General features: G+C 36.4%; 4 protein-coding genes across 9 annotated transcripts; 1 reads left to right on the forward strand and 3 right to left on the reverse strand.

The window, feature by feature from the left end:
- Window positions 1-202: 202 nt before the first annotated feature.
- LOC114364160 (uncharacterized) lies at window positions 203-9,076 on the reverse strand. The gene is made up of 3 exons (XM_028320173.1): window positions 8,504-9,076; window positions 1,964-2,132; window positions 203-1,046 (listed from the first exon to the last, which is right to left on the reverse strand). The coding sequence occupies exons 1-3, from the start codon at window positions 9,011-9,013 to the stop codon at window positions 721-723; spliced, it is 1,005 nt and encodes a 334-aa protein (XP_028175974.1). The 5' UTR covers window positions 9,014-9,076; the 3' UTR covers window positions 203-720.
- Window positions 9,077-12,459: 3,383 nt separating this feature from the next.
- On the reverse strand, window positions 12,460-14,360 carry LOC114364157 (uncharacterized). Its single transcript, XM_028320168.1, has 3 exons — window positions 14,081-14,360; window positions 13,317-13,584; window positions 12,460-12,957 (listed from the first exon to the last, which is right to left on the reverse strand). The coding sequence occupies exons 1-3, from the start codon at window positions 14,309-14,311 to the stop codon at window positions 12,650-12,652; spliced, it is 807 nt and encodes a 268-aa protein (XP_028175969.1). The 5' UTR covers window positions 14,312-14,360; the 3' UTR covers window positions 12,460-12,649.
- Window positions 14,361-16,864: 2,504 nt separating this feature from the next.
- On the reverse strand, window positions 16,865-20,468 carry LOC114364166 (uncharacterized). Its single transcript, XM_028320190.1, has 3 exons — window positions 20,048-20,468; window positions 18,008-18,197; window positions 16,865-17,494 (listed from the first exon to the last, which is right to left on the reverse strand). Exons 1-3 carry the CDS (start codon window positions 20,291-20,293, stop codon window positions 17,193-17,195), a joined length of 738 nt encoding a protein of 245 aa, XP_028175991.1. The 5' UTR covers window positions 20,294-20,468; the 3' UTR covers window positions 16,865-17,192.
- Window positions 20,469-22,307: 1,839 nt separating this feature from the next.
- PSMG1 (Proteasome assembly chaperone 1) lies at window positions 22,308-24,311 on the forward strand. 6 transcript variants are annotated; one of them, XM_028320185.1, is made up of 5 exons: window positions 22,940-22,958; window positions 23,218-23,243; window positions 23,434-23,542; window positions 23,638-24,059; window positions 24,136-24,311. In XM_028320185.1, exons 3-5 carry the CDS (start codon window positions 23,460-23,462, stop codon window positions 24,303-24,305), a joined length of 675 nt encoding a protein of 224 aa, XP_028175986.1. In that variant the 5' UTR covers window positions 22,940-22,958; window positions 23,218-23,243; window positions 23,434-23,459; the 3' UTR covers window positions 24,306-24,311. The 6 variants fall into 6 exon arrangements, with proteins under 6 accessions (XP_028175988.1, XP_028175984.1, XP_028175986.1 ...); XM_028320184.1 differs by lacking the exon at window positions 22,940-22,958 and adding an exon at window positions 22,974-23,007; XM_028320186.1 differs by lacking the exon at window positions 22,940-22,958 and adding an exon at window positions 23,111-23,128.
- The last annotated feature ends 587 nt before the right edge of the window (window positions 24,312-24,898 follow it).

A 24,898-nucleotide genomic window follows, 5' to 3' on the forward strand; every position in this document is an offset into this window, starting at 1 on the left:
ATAAAATACTAGCTAGATTGATAAACATTTCAAGTTTTATATTTAATATAAAATAAATATGTAAGTATATTAAATTTACTACATTGTCAATATTATAGCTAGTTACAATAAATAAACCTCTTAGGTAGGTGGGGTACTACGTAAATCATCTTTGGCAAATAAAATTACTTTAACTAAGAAAGGTAACTTATTTATTACATAGTTTCCATGTTTAGTTTGACTCGTTTCTTTTTCGTCACATTTACACAACAAGCCCATAATGTGGTCTTTCATCATCCGTCATAGTTCTTTGTTAGTACATACGAATTATTTCTGCAAACAAGACGTTGGTCGCAAACCGAGTCAAAGAACTCTATTTTACTTGGATATTGTGTATTACAATGAAATATACTCATACCTGCTTATTTTCGTACAATCAAATCCAAATTACTGACTCTACCTACAGTTATTAGAAGTAAGGACACTTTAAGAGCAAAATACCTATTCACATCGACATAATAAAACGTTAAAATCAGTAATTTAATAATAATAACAATATCAGTTCACACAAACATTCGCCCAGATGAGTCACTCAATATAAAATCAACATTTACAAAATAACAGACAATAAAATAATACATTACGATAAGTCGCTTTCAGTTTTTAATGTAGGTACTTAATTCTAAAAATAGACGTTTCGCAATTTGGAGATCGTCGTTTTAATTGGTGATTCTTAGAATATTATGACGAACCGATAACATAAGCGAGGAGGCAAGATAGGACTGAGATGACCATAATGCTTTGTATGGGTTTGTCTGCGCTGTTTCCACACACCATTCTTCTAGAAGCCACCGACAGTTTTTTGTTTTGAAGTATGGTGTGGATAGATTCGATTTCCCACCTGGCCAAGGTAACAGGGTCTCGGGAGAAGAGTACGGAGTACAGCTGGGCTGGTCGCCCGTTGCTGGCCTCTTGGCAGAAGCTGAGGACCAAGTGGCCATGCACAGCCTTCAGGACTTGGATAGTACCGCTGAACTGCTGGTAGTTCGATCTGCTGGTTAAAGTTCCTGAAATTAAACAACAATTTCTTAATTGAGCTTTAAATATGTAAACATTGTCGTAGAGAAACAAGTTTTCACCCTAACTAATTATTGTTTCGTTATAATATTATGAAACAAAGACGGTTCGTTGATTCTCCATTACTTAAAAGAAGTTCATTCAAGTGTGAGCATACGATCTTGTTTGTTCTAAAACAAGCAGTTGATTAGCTCATTTACAAATTATGTTAATAAACAGTTTCAGGTTCAACAGTTGGCATCAAATTATTATCTTTTTGTTGCAAAATGTCTCCTGTCGTATCCACATAATACGAGTATATGACAAAATGGAAAGACTTAAGTAGTAACGAAATACAATAAATTGTGCTTATTGTTACCTTATGAAGTTATAACCTTAGAGCACTGCACTAAAGTTCTGGATCGTCACGTATGCAAGCAATCAACAAGCAGTTGTATTCAAATTAAGCAATTTACGACATGAATGCTGGACATCGGACATTCAACGATTAATAGCTTGAGTTGCTATTATAGGAGATGCCCGAATTCGTAAGATGGAAACTTTTCCACTAGGCTAAGTGAGTTAGGTGACAGAAGTTATGGTGGTAAAAACTATGGACAGTAAGTACATATACATAGATCGACTACAAGCACCTCATTGCGTCGACATATATTTGATATGTCCACGACCCGGCCCATATTTAATCTACATGTCCAGTGACTGTGACAACATAGAGCACGCAGTTAAGTGAATTTTCCTCTCTCTTCCTGTGGATATCGTAAGAGGCACAGAAGGAATTATAGTCTTTCCAACCAGTCTGACAAATTAGCGTGGAGAGCGTAGGCTAAATGTTCACTAATGTATACTTAACAAATGTTATGGTCGTGTTCCTACTGTAGAGTGTAGTAGAGTGATGTCATTAGCTTACCGTTCTGTCCATCGTAGACTTGCCAGTACCCAGCAGAGTCATTCTTGAAATACAGCGCGTATTCGATGGTCTGTCCCGCCTCGTCCCACAGAAGTCGGAGGTGCCTGAACTGCTGGCGGAACCTGGCGTTTATGTGCTGGACGTGGAACAACTGGTTCTCAGTTGAAGGCTGGAAAAGACAGGGTATTTATTTAAAAAAAAGTTTGATAAGACATTGTGTTTTATTAAACTATATCTGTCCTATAACTACTCTACCGTGACTCTACTACAAAGCCTACTTACTTACCAAAGGAAAAATAGTTTAACTAATAAATAAGCACTGTTGATGTACACAATATTATTTAACTAGAGTTTAGATTCTTGACTACTTTTTTTTACTTAATTAGTTACATATTTCAAGTTTACCAACCAATGCCACCAATACCTAAATGACACCCATCTCACGCAAGAAAGACACAATGAATACTAACTAGCTACACTTGCTACAAAATACTTAGCTCTAATCGATATAGAAATAGACAACTATTGAGGGTTTTTTTCAATAAGGAAGCTGCGACCTGATAATGTCTGTATTTATATCACCACAATAAGTGACCATGCCTGTCCTTGCAACAATTGCAAGGTTTTATATACATATTGCGATAAGATGCATACAAAAATCAATAATGTAAACATATTTTTTACATTGTATGCCTACTTATTCAACAAATCATTTCCTACATCCGCGTTTAAACTTTGAAGGGTATAGGTATTATTTGCATTATTGCAGTTAAATTGAAATCAATGATCAAAGAATTGAATTCAAGTTGAAAAACAGCCATCATTCAAACAAGAGTCATCTTTATTCACCTCACAGTTATCTTCTAAAATGTAGAGACAATCGTAGTGGATTAAATAGGTCAGACAGTTTGACCTTTAGATGCTCGTGGGTGACTCACGTAGGAGGTTCTGAACCAGAGGTCCACCAATTAAGTACTTATTGGACAAATGTTAATTAACAAAAGTGCTGAGGGCAACTCATCCGAGGGATCTATAAGGACTAACGTACTGAATATCGATGCATTGTTTTTGTGTTCCGTGGAGTGTGAAGTTTTCTTTGTCGTTATAGGTCATTAAGCAATGGGTTGAGTTGATTAGTTGTATTGCTTAATTGGAATGTCGTTTGAGAGTATTTTTCACATAGGTATACTTAATCCTTATAATGTGAGGAAGCATAGATTAGGTTAGTTACCCCTTCGCGAAAATCAAAATAGCAAATCCACGTGAGCGAAACTGCAGGCATAAAAGCTGATAATTGTTTAAAAAAATACCTAATTGTGAAAAAATGAGCAGAATTACTAAACGCGCACTGATAATTTTGCTGTTATCTTGAAATTGAAGTGTTAATTGACATCTCAGGTTTCATACTACGTTTGTGTTAGCACTTTATAATTCAAGGATCAGTGATCACAAAAAACAAACAGGCACCAAGGTGTTTCTTGAAAAACGGCCAAGTGCTTAACATCCTAGAGAGCATTCTGTACATATTCACTAACTATACCGTAGCAATTTCTACAGGTTCTTAAACCAAGTTATTGATATTTGATATTTTTAAAAGTATCTTAGACAATACAAAAAATGGTAAGTAGATTTCTGAAAAGTTAAAATACCTACATAATACTTTCAGTAGGCACATATACCTACCTAGTCTTATAAACTATATACTTCGATAAGGAAGTATCTACCTCACCTTGGGAGCTACGACATGATAATGCTTCTTTGTCGGTCCTTGCAATGTAGAGCTTATTGTGATAAAATGCACACAAAAAACATTAATGTAAATAGTAGCGACAAACGCATATTTTTCACGAATTTTAAGTTATTAAAAAAATAATTTCCTATATATCCGCGTTTAAAACTTTGAGTTATAAATTAATGCAGTTAGAGTTAAAGTGAAAAATGAATGATGATAATTCAAATTTCATAAGTATCATAGTAATCTTAAATAGGAAGTAAATAAATACTAAATGCTTATCATCAATTATTACACATCTGTTTCAAAAAGACTTTCTGGTGCGGTTGTCCTTCTCTCAAAAATGGGATAAAAACTATCCTACTTTTTTTCTATACCAACCAAAATTAATCAAATCGATCCAATATACGGTTCCAGCGTGAAAAGGTAACAGTCAGAATGGAAATATTGGATACGGATAGTATGGAAATAGTTATGGATTTTGGGTGTGCGGAACTTGATGCCAGTGTGAAAGGAAACCAACAGGATGGTGCATTAGGGTCGATATGTCAAAGGATGGGTGAGGGGACTTCCCCGTCAATACGACAATTACTTCATAAACGGCTAAGTGCAGTTAAAATTCGCATAAAGCAACGTGTTGTATCATTCGGCACTGTTATTTTGATTCTCCGAAGAAACAATAACTACTTTAGCAGGTATAAATGTAAATAGACTCCTGCGCAAATGTAAAGTGTCGACAACTGTAAAGTAAACATTGTCAACTGCCAGAATTCTGCACAGGTATTATCAATAACTATGACCGTTAGAGAGCACGATTGTCTTCTACGTTAGATCAATTTCTGCTAATCATTACCGATTTTGGATCTGTGCGGAACTACCTGTAAGTAAGTTTTCTTTTTCAAGATAAATTGCACCAGATTACAGCGCATCGTAGTCGCTATAAGTACCCAAAATATGTGGTGCTTTACTTAGCTCTATATTTAGGTATATGAAAAATGAAATCGGAGAAATATAAAAATTAACATCACGTCTTACTGGGTCATCATCGCCCACACATTAATTAACCACTGACGCTTTTAGACTGACACCCAGACAGGCGAGTTTGTTTATTATTTACTCATAATCTAGAATTCTTAAGTAAGAAAAGCAAGTATCATACATGACCCAGCCAGCCTCGAGAAATCGGGATCCCATCAAAAACAATACTTGTCAAAAAAACCAAGTCTCGCAACTCAGTTGTTCTACGGTAAAAAGTTGTGAGATCCATGTAATACCAAGTCCAGGCCAGGAAATCTTTAACGTTTTACATAAATACAATTGACTTGGCCATCGCACTAAATAATTTAATTTACACGTGTTTTCATGCGATGGCCAAGTCAATATATTTATGTAAAACGTTGAAGATTTCCTGGCCTGGACTTGGTATTACATGGATCTCACAACTTTTTACCGTAGAACAACTGAGTTGCGAGACTTGGTTTTTTTGACAAGTATTGTTTTTGATGGGATCTCATTTCTTTTTGTATTTTGTAGACAGCAGTTATGTATCTAGAAAACTGGACCGAAATTGAAAAATTTTACTCGACTTGGCGGTTGCACTACCGTGCCCCCAAATATTTTAGTTTTTCCTTGATTCATACACCAAACACTACTTATATTCCAAATTTGAAGCTTCTAGGTCTGCTAGAAGTGCCTTAGAGTTTTGATGATCGGTGAGTCAGTGAGTCAGTGAGTCAGTGAGTGACAAAATTAAGTAACTTTGACCCGTTATAATTCTTAAACTACTGGTTCAAATTGAATGAAATTTTAAATATACCGTGTCTTTACAATGCCTGCATAGCTAATGAAAATTCAGCCTTCTAGTTTTATCCACAACGAAGTTACAGGCGGTCGAAAATGGCCTGAATTGCTTCGAGAAAAGGATGGTACGGCCGTGCCGCTTTTTTGCTCGACTTGGTGGGGGCACTGCCGTGCCCCCAGATTTCCATCCTAGGTACTCACTTATCAAACTCTACCATTTCATAAACATTATTGCATTTTGCATCAATAAACTGTAGTTATTACAAAACATATATTTCCGTTGGTAACTATACTCATTTTAAATGATGATTATTGGAAGCTCTTTCTTTCAGTAAACCCGGAAAAGGAGCGTTGCTAATATATTATTATTTCAGTTTCTCGCCAAATCGTGGTGTTTATACAATCTGGCATCAGTATCTGTGGTAATGTCTAGTAAAAGTAGGTACTAGACATTTAAAGTAATTCGCTACGAGAGATGTTTCGAATCTAAATCATAACAATTACAGGCAGGTAGTGTTAAAATATCCTTCCACATTAAAATCTTCCTTACGTATACATACATTCACTTATGTACCAATTTCTATATGTAAGTGTCGCACTGATTACTCGTAATAAGTAAACCTACAATTCTACCAAGAGGTAGATAAGTACCTTACCATTCTAACATCTGTATAAATATAACCTTACTACATAAGGTTAGTGTAAATTTTGTCAGACGCCGCTATATTTTAGTAAAAGTAAATAATCCATATTAGGTATATTACAAAAATAACGTTCATTTTATACTCCCGGTTCTATTTACCAAGCTGAAAAAGTATGCAATGAATACAACAAACATTTGTAAACACCAAGATAAAGTACCTATGTTTTATTGCTATTTACTCATCTTCTTTCATAGACGGCAGAGCATAAAATGCACCATTTCTGTCTCATGTTTGTAATTGGTGAACAATAAACCACTTTTAATTACATACCCCATAAGTAGACCTTGGAAACTCGTCGGCCTCCCATATGGTCGTAACGGGACAACTATTGTACATGGTCACTCCTTCCATCCCTAAGTGCATGTACAGTTGCACCACCTTCCACTTCCCCATAACTTCTCTTATATCCAGGTGGTCGTACTCATGCTCTTGGGCACACGATATGGTAACGTTCCCTTCTGTTGAATTGAACACTTGTATTCCCGATGCAAAAGGGATCCACAGGACTAATAAAGAAGCTAGACGCTCCATTTTCAAAAATATCACATTTCAGTTCGCGTGTAAAATACTTGTTCTTTTTTATTCAAAAGTCGCGCGTGCGTGCGTCTAAATATTGCGCTTAAGTGATCTGACTGGACAGCCGCGGCGGCGCGCGCGCCTGACTCACTGCCTGATGCTATCGCATTTGACCCCACACTTAAGTGCTCGCAGATCTTCCATCAACCTGGGCTGCCAGAAAAAACCCAGATGATTGGAAGAGTCTGTTTGAAAATATCATCCAGTAACTTTTTTTAAAATAATATGGTAGCTAACTTAACTAAAGATTTTCATTTACATGACATCTTGAAGCATCATTAGCGTTACATCGAAATAAAATTGTAGAAAGTTTTTCTTACAAGGTAACCTAATAATATGCGTGGGTAGAGCACTGTGTAGTAATACAATTTAAAGAGACTTCCTCCCAGAACTAATAAATCTGTGTACCTACTGTTTTTTAAATTTCCAGTAGATAAGTACCTAGCGATGTGGAAGTCATTGGGTGAAGCCTATGTTCAGCAGTGGACGTCCTGTGGCTGAAATGATGAAATTACCTAGAATCTCAAAAATTCACATTGGAATAAAAATAAATTCTTCCTATTTATTGTAAAGTCCTGTCAATACTTTTTATTCTAAAGTCTATGGACAAATAGAGCCGGTGCAAGTCACATTGATCAAGATGTGAATGAAGACGGCTAATTGTGATTGTTAACTGAACTCCGAGGCTTAGTAGAGATCTGGGCCAATTTAATAGAGTGGAGGTTAAACGGAATTTTATGAGGACAGAGAAAATAACTACGAAGTAGGTGTTTAAAAAGGAAAAACCGGTTTCAGGTGATGAGACAGAGAGATGATGATGAGATGATGTAGGTTTAGGTACAAATCTTCCAATACTACGGTTTTCAACTTACCCACCGTTCGAATCACTTAATGAATCATTTAATATGTAGGACTAGGTAACTATATTGGTAGAGATTGCTTACCCACCTTTCGAATTGAATCATTAAATATGTACATAGGGTGAATTTAATGTCATAAAGTATTTTTTGTCAGTAAACAGGTAACTTTTATATTTCTTGTGTTAGTCCTCAGAATACAGAACATCTTACACTCTTATCTATGGTCAAAACATTACTTGTTATAGATGACCCACGCTGAACTGTCCCGCCAAACTCAATGACAGGGGGGCGCTACCATCGTTCAACTATATGGTTTCCAACATGGCAAAAATCTGAACCAGCGATCCGGTATTGACGGTGGCGCCCCACTGTCAATGTCATCGACAGGACAGTCCAGTATTTTGGAACTATATTCACGTTACTTTGCATCCTTGCCATATTCACAGACATAAAGGTAGCGAATTAGAAAAATACTACGATTGTTCTATTCAATTGTTCGATAGAACTTATAAAATAAATGGATACTGTTTACCAAATCACTGTGTACGAGTGTAAAAGTGTGCAATAAGAATACTATCTACTAATACCTATCCAATTAGGTATAAATAAATATGTATAGTATGTTCCAGTGTGCTTTAATTATGTTACTACTTACTTACTATAAAATCAGCTCTAGGTATCCAAAAAAAGAGCTATAAAGTAAAGTGTTCTCCTTTCTCTTTCACTATTTTACAAATAGGAACTCTAGTTGAATATTAATGTATTAACTCTATGTCCGCATACATTCAAATCAAAATTCTTTCACTAGGCACATAGAGTTATGCTGATTTTAATTATTCCGTTTCATGAAAGTAAATAATGTACTCACGTGTTCCATAGGCTCTGAAATGTGTATCACGATGCAGGTCTTCGTGTAATCCACCCTAGAGTCCCCTGCTAGATGCTGCACGAACTCCACTCCATACCAAATCCCCATCAGATTGTCCACCAGGATCCCGGTCTGGGGAGACCTGTTCACGCAGTAGTCTCTTATGTCCTTCATAAACGGCATCTCATATGAACTGTATCCTCCATACTCTTGACCGTACCCTGGCGTGCTAACTCCGTACCCTGGCTTATTATAATAACTGTTTGTATTCCCATTGTTTCCTGTATTATAAGTGTTGTAGCTAGGCGTCGAATATCCAGGACTATAGTTAGGGTACCTGGTCACCTCGGGGAAGTTTGACTCACTCCCGTAGTTAGCCTTGTACGGGAACTGTTCGTATAAATTGGATATAGTGGAATACGCTGGGTACTTCCCTGTCGTTTCGCCGTATCGCTGATAGTTCGCGCATTCGACGGTAGAAAAAATGACGATCGCGAGTATTCGATACATTTTTTTTTGTTTTCGCTTTCGATGCGTCGCGTGACAGAGTAGATGCGATGTGTGACTGCTCCGAGATCACTATGAGACTGGGAAGTAAATTAATTAAGCTCAATTTTAATACAGGGCCGGGGCTCGAACCAGCGTAAGTGCTGATTTTACGTTTTAAAGGAATGATATAATCATGCTTATTTATTAAGTATGTTAATTAGGTTAGTATATTTTTATTGTAATTTTGCATATTGAACGGTAAAAATGTTACACCATGGAAGCAATTATGATTCTTAATATCAGTTCCCTGTCCTGGCTTCGACTATTTATCAAAATTATTTAAATTGATAAGACAGACATTATATTATACCTACATACATATAGAGCCCAGGACGTAGAGGTGTTTCAAGTCTGATACAGGTAAAACAATAAACATTAGTGTATTAATCGAAAACATTCCATTAATAATTTAAACATAAATTATTTCATTAAGGGAAACAAAAATGTAAAAACACATTTTTACTTAGGTAGTTTTGCGCCTATGCGTTTCCTCTCTAAGGACGGGAAATAAAGTGGACCAGTATTAAGTTACATGGAGGTGTGCGTTTATTACCTCTTATTACATAGGTGTTTGTATATTTAAAAACATTTGGAAACAACAATAAAAAAATATTAATACAATCTGATATTTTTAAGAATGTATTATATTTTTTTTCATTACAGCTTTTATACTCCCTAAGTATATGTATATGTAATACTTATTTCAATTTGTTTCCTTCTCAAGTTCGCTATATTGAGTTAGCGTTTATTTTTAACGTTAGATCGCCAAATGGCTCGCTCTTTAATAAGTCTCAACTTACTAACCTGCCTTTATACAGACAACTTTTTTATCCTAGTTTCTTTCAGGTTGTTTAATTCTTAACTAACCTTTTATTTAACTAGGTATACTTTTTCGCGCAACTCGATTTATTTTTAAAAACAATGATGGCTTCTTTATACCTAAAAATAAATACGCTGGTTAAAACAGAAACCGCCCACGCCGTCGGATATTAAAAGGAAAATATTCTTCCCTCAGCTCAATTTTACTTCGAAATCCCACTTTATTTCCTTTCAGAGTAAAGCAAAAGCCCGAGACCTAAAGATTCGCATATTCTTTGCGAGAATAAATTTTAATTTAAAGGCATAAATTCGTTGTATTCGAGCGTCTTTGTTTCGACGGAATTAGATGTAGGCGTTTGTTTGGGATTCGCACTGCCTAATATTATATACGTCAGCATAACGGATATTTTTATTTTTGAATAGGATACGTATAGATAGATACATGTCTTCGGTTTTGTCCTTCATTTAATTAATTCATACCCTACTTGTTACCACATTTCTTCCATTTTCTTACGGACCGATGACTGTCACAGTGTTTTATTGAAATGCAATGTAAATTGAGTGTTATTAGATTACCTTTTATAAAATGACTAAAGGAATTTTCGTGAGAAAGTTTTCCTGCACTACAACGGTTATAAATAAATCTACTATACCTAATTACTGGCCCATCTCTAATTTAGGTAGATTGTATGATATTTATTTTATGTGCTCGTGCACTTTAAACAATCTAATTTGTAGTATGTACCTAGTCATATTGTAAACGTGTAGGTCCAGATATCCTCATTAGAATCGTCCTGTTAAGAAGTTTAATACGTGTAATTGATGTAATTTGTACTTAAACTGGTGTTCCTGTCCATCTCACTAGAGACACGACCCGCCTCGAGGGTCATGTCAGGAGTCAGTGGTACGTCCGTCGTAAACAACAGTTGACGTGGGTGCCTCAGAAGTTAATTCACTAATAGTCCACTGACACCTATCTTAGTCAGAATAACCTTAGTTATTTAGGACAAAATAAGCAATTATGTAAGCTTGTAGAAAATTACATCAATCTACCGCTTTTCGTAATTAAAAAACGATTTTATGAAGATTAGTCAAGGTTTAGACTTAATTGAGCTAGGCTAATTGTTTTAAAAAAAGGTTCTTCTAAAAATATAGGTACCTAGGCTACGCAACCTATTCATGTTATAGTAGGAATGTTTAGTTTATAAGCCGCCATAGACTTCTTACTGACTCGAACAGACTTAGGTACGCCCGTATTCACAAACGATGCTTGCTTAAGTGAAACAGCAAATCCAACGCACAGCGTTGAATAGAGCTCGGTGATTGGTTCGTATCGTGTGTCACCCTGTGCGTTAACGCACACGTCACAGTAATGTTTGTAAATACGGGCGTTACCGCAATCATAAAGTAAAGCGCATTTAGCCTGAATCGATACAGCTATGATTTGATTTTGAAACTTATGAAATAGCTTCATATTTCAGTCCTATTCTACTCCAAAAACAATACTTTAAGCTTAAACAATTCGATTTGCTAATTTCGTAGTAGACAAAGAACTCGTAGAAGAAGATTGTTCTGCGAATGTTCTGTTACAAAATGAAAAGTTTAGAATCGCAAAGGTACTCTTACGGGCAATTTTTTTTTTGCAAAAACAAACCGTGTTTGTATCAATTTGTTGAAGCAATTACTGAAGCAACCAGAGCTAATTATTTAATATTTAATAAAGGCATAGTAATAATGTAGTTAGTATTTGTCGAAAATAAAACACATTTTCTCATAATTTCAGAATGTATTGCTACGTTTCAGACATGTACCTACTCAGACATGTAACACTTGAGTCACAACTTTACATGAAAACAGAAACCTAATTCTGAAACGTCGTACTGTGACACAAATAATTGCGTTCTGCCATTCAAATAGGTATGCCTTATCGCCTAAAACTTCATGCATCTTACAAGTATGAAATGAAATTTACAAATGGGTAAGGTGTCTTCACTAGACTGTTATTTAGCACGACTTTAAACCAACAGGAATAGAAAGTGAATTGAAATTAACCTCATTTTGCACTTTGGGGCCGTCCATAAATTACGTCATCGATTTTTTCAGATTTTAGACCCCCCCCCCTACAATCATCCTAGCGTCATTTCTTAATGACCCCCCCCCCTTCTCCCAAAATTGACGTCATTACCAGTTTGACAAAATTAAAACACTTGTAGAATCACTTTTTATTTTTTTTTAATAGATAGAGTGATTCTTAAGGAAGGTTTATATGTATAATACACATAAGTACCACGGGCGAAGCCGGGGCGGGCAGCTAGTATTATATGTAATCAGTAGCGGCGGAAGGGGGGGCGGTGGGGGCGGTCCGCCCCGGGTGCCAAGCATCAGGGGGTGACACAAGTCGCGCAGATTAGTACTCCCTGGCACATCTGCATGGCAAATCTGCGGTCTATGTCATGATACGGGGGGGTGGGGGGTGCGATTGTCTTTCAATCGGTAGGAAACCCCAAAAATCCCCCCCCCCCCCCCCTAATTTAGAATGACGTAATATATGGACGGCCCCTTTGTATGCCTCATTTAATTAATTTAGTCTGTATAAATAGTATAACCTAAATAGGATATAAATAAAATAAAGGTATTGGTAGACTCAAATTGTTCATAATTAGTGGTAGGTACTTTATTTAATTTTAATCATTGTTAACAGAAACTTTTCATCACAACCCTATTAATTCGAGAGTTACCTAGATGATTTTACCTACGTAGGTTTCATTCACAATTAATTTAACATCTGTACAAAAGCTTCAAAATAGCAATACACAACAAAACACGTACTATCGAACTGTGTGCTACACAGCCGGCACAGATAGTTGAATGTCGATACATGGTCGGGAGATCGAAGCTGTAGAATTGGCGCTGCAAGCTGTACCATTCTGTACGGTCCATGCGGGAGGGAGACCGCCTGAGGATGAGAGAGAAGATCCCTCCTGGCCCTATGTCGGAGCAGTGGTTGATGATCATCATGTGCTGGTTCACTTTCAGCACGCGGATGACCTCGGGGTGTTTCGGTGGGTCGTCGGGATACCAGACGTCTGGAAAAAGAAAAACACGATATGAGGCTAAAGGTGAAGCGACACAAATTATTGTATTATCTTCTAGCTTTTGCCCGCAGATTTTCTCTTATTAAACTTTATGCCCTTGGAGAGGGTGAATTTTGGAAAACCCTTAGCGAATGCTACGTCATCAATTCCGTTCGGGATGATTGGAGATGTGTGTTGCTAAACTTTGATTACTAAGGCTTGGGTTGCACCATCTTACTTTAACTTAACAAACGTCAAAGTCTGTCAAACAAATACAAAAAACACCGGTTATCGTTATTTTTACGGTTAACCTCAGGTGGTGCAACTCAGCCTATTTAGGCTGTTGTCAATTAAATGCGTTATTTTCTAACCAATTCCTCTGGCTATCATCTCTTGCTCCCCTGGCCGGCGCTTCTCCGCCACCCACAGGCCAGGGGCATCCGGGGTATAGTTGTATATTTGCTCCATGGTCTGCCCATCTTCGTCCCAAATGATCCTCAGCCTCCTCTCGCTATACATGTCCCTTTTTGCTCTCCTTCGGACCCGAATGTCAAGCCAGGAGCCTGACATAGGCGTATCAGACCAGGGGTTGCTTTTGTACGACTTCCAATCTTCATTTGAGTAATTTCTTCGAAGTAACTGTAACAATAAAGTAGAACATTAAGGCTGGGTTGCACCATCTTACTTTAACTTTGAGAAACGTCAAAAATCTGTCAAACTGCATACAAAAAGCACCTGTTATCGTTATAGTTACGGTAAAAGTAAGGTGGTGCATCTCAGCTTAAGCATTTAAGTATCACAGTCAACTAATAGGCACAGAAGCAAGTTATTGAAAAAATAAAAATAGATACAAGTAACACATCCTCTTATCATTAATAAATTTTAATTGTTATCAATCATTAAATGATTAAAATCACGGAGATTCAGGATCTCCAAAAAAAGTTGCGTGCAAAACGTTTGGTTCGGCATCCCTTCTGTGTCAAGAGAAAAAGAAAATTGCAATGGAAATAAACATAGAGGCATAATCTAAATTGGCTTGTAAGAAAGATTTCCATTTGCCTAATAACCGATTCGATTGATTTACAATCGACAGGCTACACCTACAAATCAACACGTAATCAATAAAAGTACTCACGGACCAATCGAGCCAATCATCTCGACCTTCAGTCGTCGCATCGCTTATGTACAGAGTCACACAGCCGACTTCATTAGGCTTATTTGTCATATCCGGGGTGTGCTGGGCGTATCCCACTCCATACCACACTCCATAAACATCGTCCATAGTCACCCGGTGGGACCACCGGATGCTGTCCCCACAGAAACCACTGACCCCCGCCACCACCAAACTTAATACCAGTGGGAACATGGTGCCACGTGAACTATTGGCCACGATATGGATCAGGCACGGTCTCTACCGCCTGGGCCAATTAAAGAATTGTTACAGATTGTTGTGGACTAATGTATGGCGCAATTGCACTTTACCTCTGTGACTAACAAGGTGACATCCACATGACGTATCCTGTGATCATTCATAATATATACTATAAACCGCATAACATCAAATAAACCGCACCTTCCGCGACGCGAACTTTAACGATTTTCTTCTGACACAATCATGATGCCCCAACAATATTGGTGTTGTTTGAAAGCCCAATAAATATCCTTAAACAAAAACACATTTAATTTCTTAATAAATGATTAAAATATACCATAAATGTTACTTGAAAAAATACCTCACTTTGGGCCCACCTATGGGATCAATTAGACCAATTTTTATGGTTATAAAGCCAAATATTGATCTCACGTGTCCTCTTTAACAGATGGATAGCGATTAATCCCAACTTAACAGTTTTATAGCCATAAAGTTGGCTTTAGCGTAACTACCTATTTTTTGAAGAAGTGACTCTGGATCCTTCTAAAGACACATTTTTGGGGTAAAAACCTTTCCTTTAATGAAATAAAGGTTAGAACTAGGCTTTTAAATGGTGCCAATATTGGTGGGAAGTGGGGATGCATACGTTTGAAAATGCTTGTCGCGGGAGGTGCGATTTATTTGATGTCGAGTGTAGATAGGTATACGAAAGCGCCATACATCGTCAACAAACTTGTAAATAAGGTAGGTAATCTTAAGCAATAAAAAAAGTAGGTATATCAAAATCTATTGAATCGCTAGCTTTTGCCCGCGGCTTCACCCGCGTGAAATTTAGTTTGTCACAGATCGTCATAAATTATAGCCTATAAAATATGTTATCAGAATCAGAGTCAGAATCATCATTTATTTGCTATAAATGTGGTACAGAAGAAAATTATTATTATTCTGGGTTATAAACAATAACACTGTTCATCAAAATCCGTTCAGCAGTTTTTGCGTGAAAGAGTAACAAACATGTTGACATCCAGACATCCAGCCCTCCATACAAGATTTTGCATTTTATAATATAGTAAGATTTGCATTTATAATATTAGTAAGATGCTGTACTCTCACTGTGATATCGTTATAGTTATGCATTGCAATCGAAAAAAGGTTTAAGTGCACAATGAAAATTGGATAGTGGGCTGTATTTGCTGGTAAAATCTATAATCATGGACTTCAGTATATTCTTCTTCCTCGGTCCCTCACTGATGAGGATCGCGACCACGGATATCTAATGTTCCTCCACAGACTGCGGTCATAAGCTGTGTGGACCGCACGATGCAAACTATGAGTATAGTTACTCTCTAGATAAACAATTACGCAACTGGAAAACCCTTATGCACTTTGTAACTTATCATTATTTATGTCATCCCACTAATATAAAATTCCCAGTAATTATGATTATCATAATATGCGTGAAACCAATCACTTTGTTTATTTTCTTCGGAACACGTATGTTTACTTGAATTTATAGGTCATCGGTGCAAAATAAAGGCTATCTACTGTTTATGTATTTGTGCTACCAAAACTGACAAATTGTTTAGGGTTACGCACATAATACATAAGGATCAGGTCATATTTATTAGAAGTGTTTTGCAGTCAAACTCGCCTTATTTACAAAGATACGTAGGTACTTTAGTAAGACATACGAGTACATACGTACTAGTAAAGATTTAAACATATCTTGAACTAGTCGTCGCTTGCCTCTCTAACTGACGTATCTGACATTTTTTTCGAAACTGAGTTATCTACACCATCTTAATCAATTTCGCAAGACGAATCGATCTGTCTAATCGCCTGAAATTTTTCCAAAATGTCAGTTACGTCAGTTAGAGAGGCAAGCGACGTAGTGTGCCCGCAACTTCGTACGCGTGAAAATACTCGTAGTTTGAATAATATTACCCGTTTAATTTGCAACATTTTTCTTTACTGCTCCGCCCCTATCGGCTGTAGGGTGATGTTATTAGCCTAAAGCCTTCCTCGATTAATGGGCTATCCAACACAAAAATATTTATTAAAATCGGACCAGTAGTTTCTGGGATAAAACCAACAAACTCTTCAAGTTTCTAATATTAGTATAGATACTTCAGGAACTGAAAAATATATAGCACGATGTACTTTCGACTCTACAATTGACCTTTGCTCTAACAACTGTTACTTGCCCTACATGCTCGTGAACTTTGACATACTCCAGCGTTATGCAGCCTATCCTTGCTTCTCAGGTCCAAAGGTCACATTCAAATAATGTTCTCACAAAATTACTTCATAAACAACATACATACTGTGTTTTTAATTTATTGGTTTATTGAAAAATCCTTTGCAAAAAATAATACGGTGATAGGTAGGAAACAGTAAGGGCCAAATAAAATATCAAATATAAAAATGTATAGTATAATTAGAGATTCATACATATCGATATTGTAAAACATTCCATACAAAAATATAGATAGGTATACAAAACATCAAAAGTTATAATATCATTATAAAAATTTTGGTCTTATAACATTTAACACACACATGGCACAGAAATAAATAGTCCTTAACTTAATTACTTTACCTATGGATTATTTTTTCCTTTCTTGTTAACTAAAAGTGCTTGCAGACAATAATAATCGTCAATTAAAAAAAAATTTACAACTCTATTTACCAGGTCAAAACTTTGCGCCCTATCATTCTTTCTTAATGATATCAATTAAATACGTGTCTAAAATAATTTAAAATCCAACTTACAAGGAACTACGTCTAAGCACTGATATGGAAGACTACAAACAATCATGAAACTTTTTTATTCCCAGTCAAATTACAATAAGAAAAACGTAATCTCATTTCATATCTACCCTCTAGATCTCCACAGCATCAAACAAAGTGATACAAGAACGAAGTAAGGCCCACTGATGCTGGTTGCGGAGTTCTCACACACTCTCTTCAGAGCTGAAGTAGACAGGTGTTTCATAGTGAACACGTTGTGTATGCTGGCCAGGTCTTCAGCAGTCAGCTGGTTCTCATTCCGGGACAGCACCACGCTGTATAGCTGGGAATGGGGGAGCCTCATACAGAAGTTGAGAACTAGGTGGTTGTTGGCCACTTTCAGCACTTGGATGACTCCGCCGAAGAAGCGGTACATGTCTTCTACGGCTGAAAAAAATAAATGAAAAGCATTAAAAACAGTACAATGCATGAGTGTGAGCGAAATTTATGATAATTGAAACGCCACATACAATATTTCGCCTGTCTCTACTTTTACGATGATGACTTTCCTGACTTAATATATTCATGTTTACCTAACGATACATAAAAACATAATATGAATTTACTACGATAGAGACGATGTTTCGACATGATGTAAAAATCATAAGTTAGACTAGCAGATTTTCGCGACGTTCAAGAAGCAATAAATTCATCAATGGTTTGTAGAGACGGGCGACAATTGGTGTAATTTTCTTATTTACTGGCACATTATAAATTATTTTCAAATTTTATAAAAATCATAAGTTTGTTTTGAGTGAAACATTATATCAGTAGAATACTTAGCATTCATTGCTACGAAAGAACTGTAAACTGTTGCCAATATTTTGTAAAAGAGGACCTATCATTATTATTTGGTAAAAGTAAGTTAATCAAACAAAAAATAATGATATGCAAACTTACACCTATCCGGCACGTCCGTGGGCCAGAAGCCCTTGTGCGAAGTATTGACCTTGATGTGGTAGTCGTCTCTCCACAGCCCCTCGTGCCACTCCAGCACAAAGTGGCGCACGCGGTAGGGCTCCGGGAGACCGAACTGACGGTTCACGTACGGAGAGTTCGTCAACGGAGGGTATGGAGTCGGCGGAGTCGGCTGAAACAAATTGTAAATATAAGAAAACAAAAAAAACATTTGAACAACAAACCTCTTTGTTGATCTCGAAAAAAAACAATTGAAGTTCTAACTAAACAGCACCAAAGAACTCACTAAGTCTCTGTTTATCAAACCACCATGTACATAATCCTCGAACTTCCGAATCTGTATCACAGGACAGTACGGGTTGTATTCAGTTATTGTTCTATTCTCCCTATGAAATATGTATTCGTGTATGTACCACATGCCCAATACGGCTTCTTCGTCGAAATCGTGTATTGGGTTGAAATTCGGACAAAAATCCACTTTGGTGGCGTAGGCTAATGCGATGAGTAACACTAGAAGTGTTAGGGTCATGATTAATGAAAGTTTTGAATTGTGCTTAATTAAATTTGTGTTGAGCGTCCGAAGGCAGGCGGTTAATTAGAGTGTCTCGTGGTGGCTGCTAGGTATCGCCGATGACACCATTAACCCGTTAATTGACGCGGTGAACTCTACGTCCTGTAGGTAGGTTCCCCGCGTATGGGAAAGATGGATTATGCTAATATTCGACGCTGTATTAACAGCAACTTTAGGCATGTATTTCAAATAATAACTCATTTCACCCCGTATATTTTACTCTTGCAATAACCTTTAGTAATTTTATTAGGGATAACAGACAATAGAACTAACAGATTTAACAAAATGTCTGTAACGTTTATCTATACAACCAGCATCGGTATCAACGAAAATAGAACAGCTACTCAAGTCACACACATTTTAAAGAATGTAAATAGTACTTAACGGTAAAGTGATGCAATTTTTTTTTAGTTTATAACAATAAATAATTGTAGATTTATCAGCTTGGAATGTTAATCTAGCTTAGACAAAGGGAAGGAAATAACAATAAATAAATAATTAATTTTGTTGGCTTAGACGTGTTATACATAATTATGCCTACAATCAAGGCCATACGGCAAGCACCGATCAGGCAGGCATTTCTGATCTTACAAGCATTTCCTTCTTTTTTAAGATTTATTTAAACTGTGCTAGTAGCACACACATAACATACATGTACCCACTTTCCATATATTTAACGTATAAATAAATACTTATGACGTAAACAAAATATTTAAGTATAGGTACACTGGTAATTTTAATTTTGTAAATTCAAGTATAAAAAACCGGCCAAGTGCGAGTCGGGCTCGCGCACAAAGGGTTCCGTAGCAGCAACAGTTAAATCAACCTATCTCAAAAACTATAAGAGATACTTTGATCAAACCAAAAATCGTTGAAAGAGTTAATTAGCATGCATCACCTCTATTTTTTTTAGAATTTTATACCCCGTAGTTATAAAAATAGAGGGGGGGGGACATACTTTTTACGACTTTGAGAGCTGATATCTCAAAAACCGTTCACTTTAAGAAAAATGTTTTTTAGAAAACTTTATATCATTTTAAAAGACCTTTCCATTGATACCCCACACGGGTATGTACATCGAAAAAAAATTTTCATCCCTCAGTTACATGTATGGGGGGCCCCACCCCCAATTCTTTTTTTTACTATTTAGTGTCATAATTTTGTAGCGGTTCATACAACACATATTCCCATCAAATTTCATCACTGTAGTACTTATAGTTTCCGAGTAAATCGGCTGTGACAGACGGACAGACGGACAGACGGACAGACGGACATGACGAAACTATAAGGGTTCCGTTTTTGCCATTTTGGCTACGGAACCCTAAAAATGCTTCTACGCCTATCCTAGGAGAAACTGATAAACTTTCTTTCGTGTCTGAATTATTTAAATAAACCATTTGCATTGGAAAGTAGCCAATAACATGTATTAGTACCAGAAAAATTCAATTTACCTCAATGTAAAGTTCCTTTATGTCGATATAGAAACACTCCCTCGTATGCTCTATCTTGTATTCACCTTTCAGGTGAGGTATTTTTTCTACGCCGTACCAAACTCCAGTTATTGAATCTAAGTTAATATCACCGTAATATGGGGACAAGTCGTCACAATACTTGTGATTTTCGAAATAATAGCCGTTTTCACTGTAGCCCGAGGCGAGTCCCACAATCAGAGGTAATAGCAACAGATGGTATTCCATTTTGGTTAAACCGTCCGAGATAACCCGGATATAAACGGATAAACGTTTCGGATAAACTGAACCGGGAGTACCAGGCGACTATACCCGCGAGGAGGTAACGGGCAGATTAACCGGCGGATAGAGTGGAAGCGAACTCTCTCGGACGAGTAGGCGGCCGCCAAATGAACACTCAACTGATGTCTCGCGGATAGGGTTTCTGCTCGAGCTTTCTCGAACTCGAGAAAACTCGAGAAATTTGGCTTCATTCGAGACGAGAAAAAAATTACCGGAGCTCGAGAATTCTCGAGTTTCGATTTTGAAGCTTTAATATTCTTGAAAGCCTATTTTCTTAGACAAAAGTAAGTTTTTAATAATTTAATAGGTTAACGTTGCGTTTAGACTGGCCTAGTCTTTCCTTTTTTTAACTAATTTGATTTGCAAGTAATGATCTTAACCGAAACTAATAATGTTCACCTATGAGTATGCTATATTTTATTATGTTTGTATAACTGACTGATTTAAAGACTGAAAATTTTTTGTTAACTATCTGTTAGTTTAGGTCCTTTAGGTACTCGTAAATACGTTTATTCAAGTCGTTATCTTTAAGTTTAAAAATTTACTTAAAAGTTTTTTTTGTTTGTAAATGTAGGTTTATTATCGTAATTTTTCAATTAATTTGGACTTGTGTTCTTTGGAAAACAAGTGATTCAATTGGAGCTCCAGATATTTATGGTTATTAATCCTTTAAGAACACGCGACTAATGACTTTTTTTCCTTGAGTTAATTACTAAGTTATAATAAATTATCCTACTAATATTCTAAATGCGAAAGTTTGTGTGGATGTCTGGATGTTTGTTACTCTTTCACGCAAAAACTACTGAACGGATTTTGTTGAAACTTTACAGTTTTATTGATTATAACCCAGACACATTATAACATTAATAAAAACCCGTGTTTTTATTAATTTTCAACCGATTTCAACAGTTTTAATTAAAAGACTCGAGACCCGAGAAAACTCGAGACTTTGGTCTCGAGAATTCCCGAAACTCGAGAAAAAAAATAAGTCGAGAAATCAGAAACCCTACTCGCGGACGACACGACCGTGGTAATTTACTCGTTATGCGGGAATACTTCCTTAATAAACATAATCATGTTGACAGCCCCCTGCACTCGAATTGAACACTTGCAGCTCGCTGATTGAAAAAAATATAACGCCCATGCGAATAAACGCAGGCAAACTTTTCATTTTTCTTCGGGCATCGTTTGTCTCTTTCTTTTTCCCTGGGAAAATAAAGTTAAGGCGGGCATTTTTCTCAAGATTTCCCGAATGCCTTCTCAAGTTTCCCCTGGCAAACGCTTTCCTCGGCATACTTAGATACCAGGAGCGCATAAGCTTTAAAAAGTAGGGTGCTAAAAATCAATACTGGGCAATGACGTCACGAGGGGTAGCATCGATCGACCGCCACGCGATTAGTTGTGATGTGTGAAGTTCGGTTCAATATTGATTTTACCAAACTGTTGTTCATACTTACACAGTTTTTATAAGTTACTATAATAGGTTTAGGTAATGAATGAAGACGCGCGGCTATTTCGATATGGAATAATTCTTTGAAAGAAATTTAAAATGTTACGATTAAACTTTTACGAATAGTGATTATAAACGGAAGACCATGTTTGAAAGAAAGAAAGAAAAAATATTTATTTGGTACTAAAATAATGATACACATTGACATTAAAAAATGAAATAATAATAATAAGCTGTAATTGTCGATAAATAAAAGACCCGCCGCGTGCGGCATACTGCGTTTATCACAATCGCAAATAATTCTTTAGACAGATCTTGTGTCTTTAGTCAACAGCTAGCGGCTTACGCCCGTATTCACAAACGATGCTTGCTTAAGGCGATTAGTGTCCTCANTCATTCAGCGTGGGTCATCTATACCCTACAACATGAATGAATGGAATGAGTACATTAGAGTGACTTAATTACGTGCTCTGTGGTAAAAATGCATACGGAATATTTTGAATCTTATTATTTTCTGTGACGCCATTGGTCTTTTGATCAGTTTGAAAATCTTTTATTGGTCGTAAATTTTATCCAAAAAATCCGTGAGCACGGAGAGCCGTGTTTTTAAATTTAGGTCAGTGACTTTCAGTGTTGCCAGAAGGTTACTTTTGTAACCTTTTAGGTTACACTAATGAAAAGGTTACTTTTAGGTGATTTTTCAGAAATTGTAGAATTAACTTTTACGGGTCATTCAGTAAAAAATATTAATAGTGACAATTTAAAAATTATAAACTGCATTTAGACATAAATTTGATGTATTATTTGTTAAAAAAAATGATTTTTTAGCGAATGTTTTTCGATAGTGAAACGCAAATCCATGAAACGTTTTTATACGACCGGTCACTTTTCGGTCTTCATGGAATGGTCAAAATTTCGAATTTAGGTAAACGATTGATGATCAATTGTATTCATTTTCCATCCATGAAACAACCTTACACAATCGCTCCGCACCCCCCCCCCGTATGAAGGTTACTTTTTATTCAAAAAGGTTACATTTTTTTATATTTCTGGTAATTTCTGACAAGACCCGACTGGCAACACTGGTGACTTTACCTACTTTGTTGTTTGTGTTAAGTTATGTAGGTAGTGTGGTGTGGAAATAGAGTTGGTCGTCTTGTAGTAAGTACTCTTTCTTTCTTTCCACACTTCACTCATCGTCATCATAAATGTTAGTGTGTACAAAGCCATAAATTTTATTGTGGATTATTAGGCTGCATTATTGGCTCGTTGTGACAATAATTTAAATTAAATCAATATTTTTATCTTGCCGTAGTCGTCGCACCCACACTGTACCTACTTAAAAGTTTAATGCATTCATCTTGTTTTGTGTCGTGATTCGTGACTTTGTCGATTGTCTATCTAAACCTTGGTGTTTTAGCATTTTTACTCTCCTGCTGACCAAAGGTAATAATGCATTTTAAGTAGGTAGGTAAGTAATTAGTTAGGGTACAGAACAATACCAAATTTAAGTCATTCAAGCCTAATTTCAGCACAGGTAGGTAGGTTGTTAGGAGGACAGATAGGGGGTTTAATTTATTCTAACTGAACCTCTCAGTTATTCCTTTTGTTAAAATTACTTTACTCTTTGTTCCAGACTGTTGATTGAATCTCAGAAGAATCATGTCTTTGTTTGGGGAGATTGGTGAGCCTTCTTCTCGTGCTGATTTTGAAGATTGGGATGGACCTCCATCTGATAAACCAAAGTACAGTCTCATATTTTAACATTAAGTACTCTGCTGTTAATAATTAATTACACAGATAAATTCAAGTTCCCTTATATGCTTATTATTAATTTCAGGTTGCAATGGAAAACAAATTCATTTGTTCGTCCAAAAATTGTTGATGCAGTACTCATATTTGAAGGAGAATATTTGTTTCATTGCATCTTTGCTCAAACAAAAAACAACTTGAAGTTGAAAAACACCGTTGAAGAAATTGGTTTGAGCCTGTATAAGATTATACTAACCAATAATTATGTGTTTGTAGTTCGAGACTATGATATGCCCAGAACTGGCGAAGTTGTCGAATTAATACGTTATTTTCTGAATGAGTCAAAGGAAGTGCTCACTCTGCAAACTAGACCCTTGACTGAGTATCAGTCGCCAAATCCAGTTTGTCAAAGTGTTATAAGAACAGTGTCTACTACCAACGTAAAATCTAATGATCTACTGTACCCAGCATTGGAACAGCCAAATATGTTAACTGGAATCTCAGCTGGAGGTATTGTCACTCATAGTAGTAAGAATTCTTTTATTTCTGTTTTAAATTATTTGTCAATAATTATTTTTGTTTTCAGTAATAAGCCTGAGAGAACACCTGGGTCTTGCTGGTAAAACTATTGTATGCTATGTCTCAAATCCTAGAAGGTGTCTTGAGAATGATGTGCAGATAATGCTTGAAAAACTTGCTATTGGCCCACCCAGCTCACCAAGCAGTATTGATATGGATACAAATCTATACACATAAAATGAATGGTGTTTTGGACAGTGACCAAAAATGTATGGAGCGTGGTCTAAATGTCCACCACTAACGAGACCTTTGTAGTAAAATAGTCTACTAAATACTGATTCATTATAACCAAACTGCAATCAAAAATATGCTGTCAGTAAAAACTTATGACTGAATTAAAAGTCATGTTTTTTAAACCTTTTCAGCCAAAAAATGTTCTTGATATCATTCAATCCATCGCACATTTTGGACTAATCTATGCATGTCGCGTAGTGTGCCGTGTTAAGTTCTCGCTAAAAGAAAAAAAAATAAGCTCAGAAAAAAGACAACAATATTGGAATACTTGCAATAATGCGAAAGGGGTAAAAATAGTCTTATTTCCAACTGGCGCGGGGTTATAGATGAATTATATTACACATTATACTAGCTGTGCCTACGACTTTGTATGCGTGAAAATAGTTTGAATAATATTTCCCAATTTTACAACATTTTTCTTTACTGCTCCGCCCCTATTGGTTTTAGGGTGATGTTATACAGTGTGTCCGGGCTTGTAGTGATCAATCTTTATGGGCGTAATCTATGGACAATTTTATCGATGAAAATATTTCAAA

The sequence above is a fragment of the Ostrinia furnacalis genome, unplaced genomic scaffold, assembly GCF_004193835.3.
Source record: "Ostrinia furnacalis isolate ACB-3 unplaced genomic scaffold, ASM419383v2 OfSCF7353, whole genome shotgun sequence".
In the NCBI taxonomy this organism is placed as follows: Eukaryota; Metazoa; Arthropoda; class Insecta; order Lepidoptera; family Crambidae; genus Ostrinia; species Ostrinia furnacalis.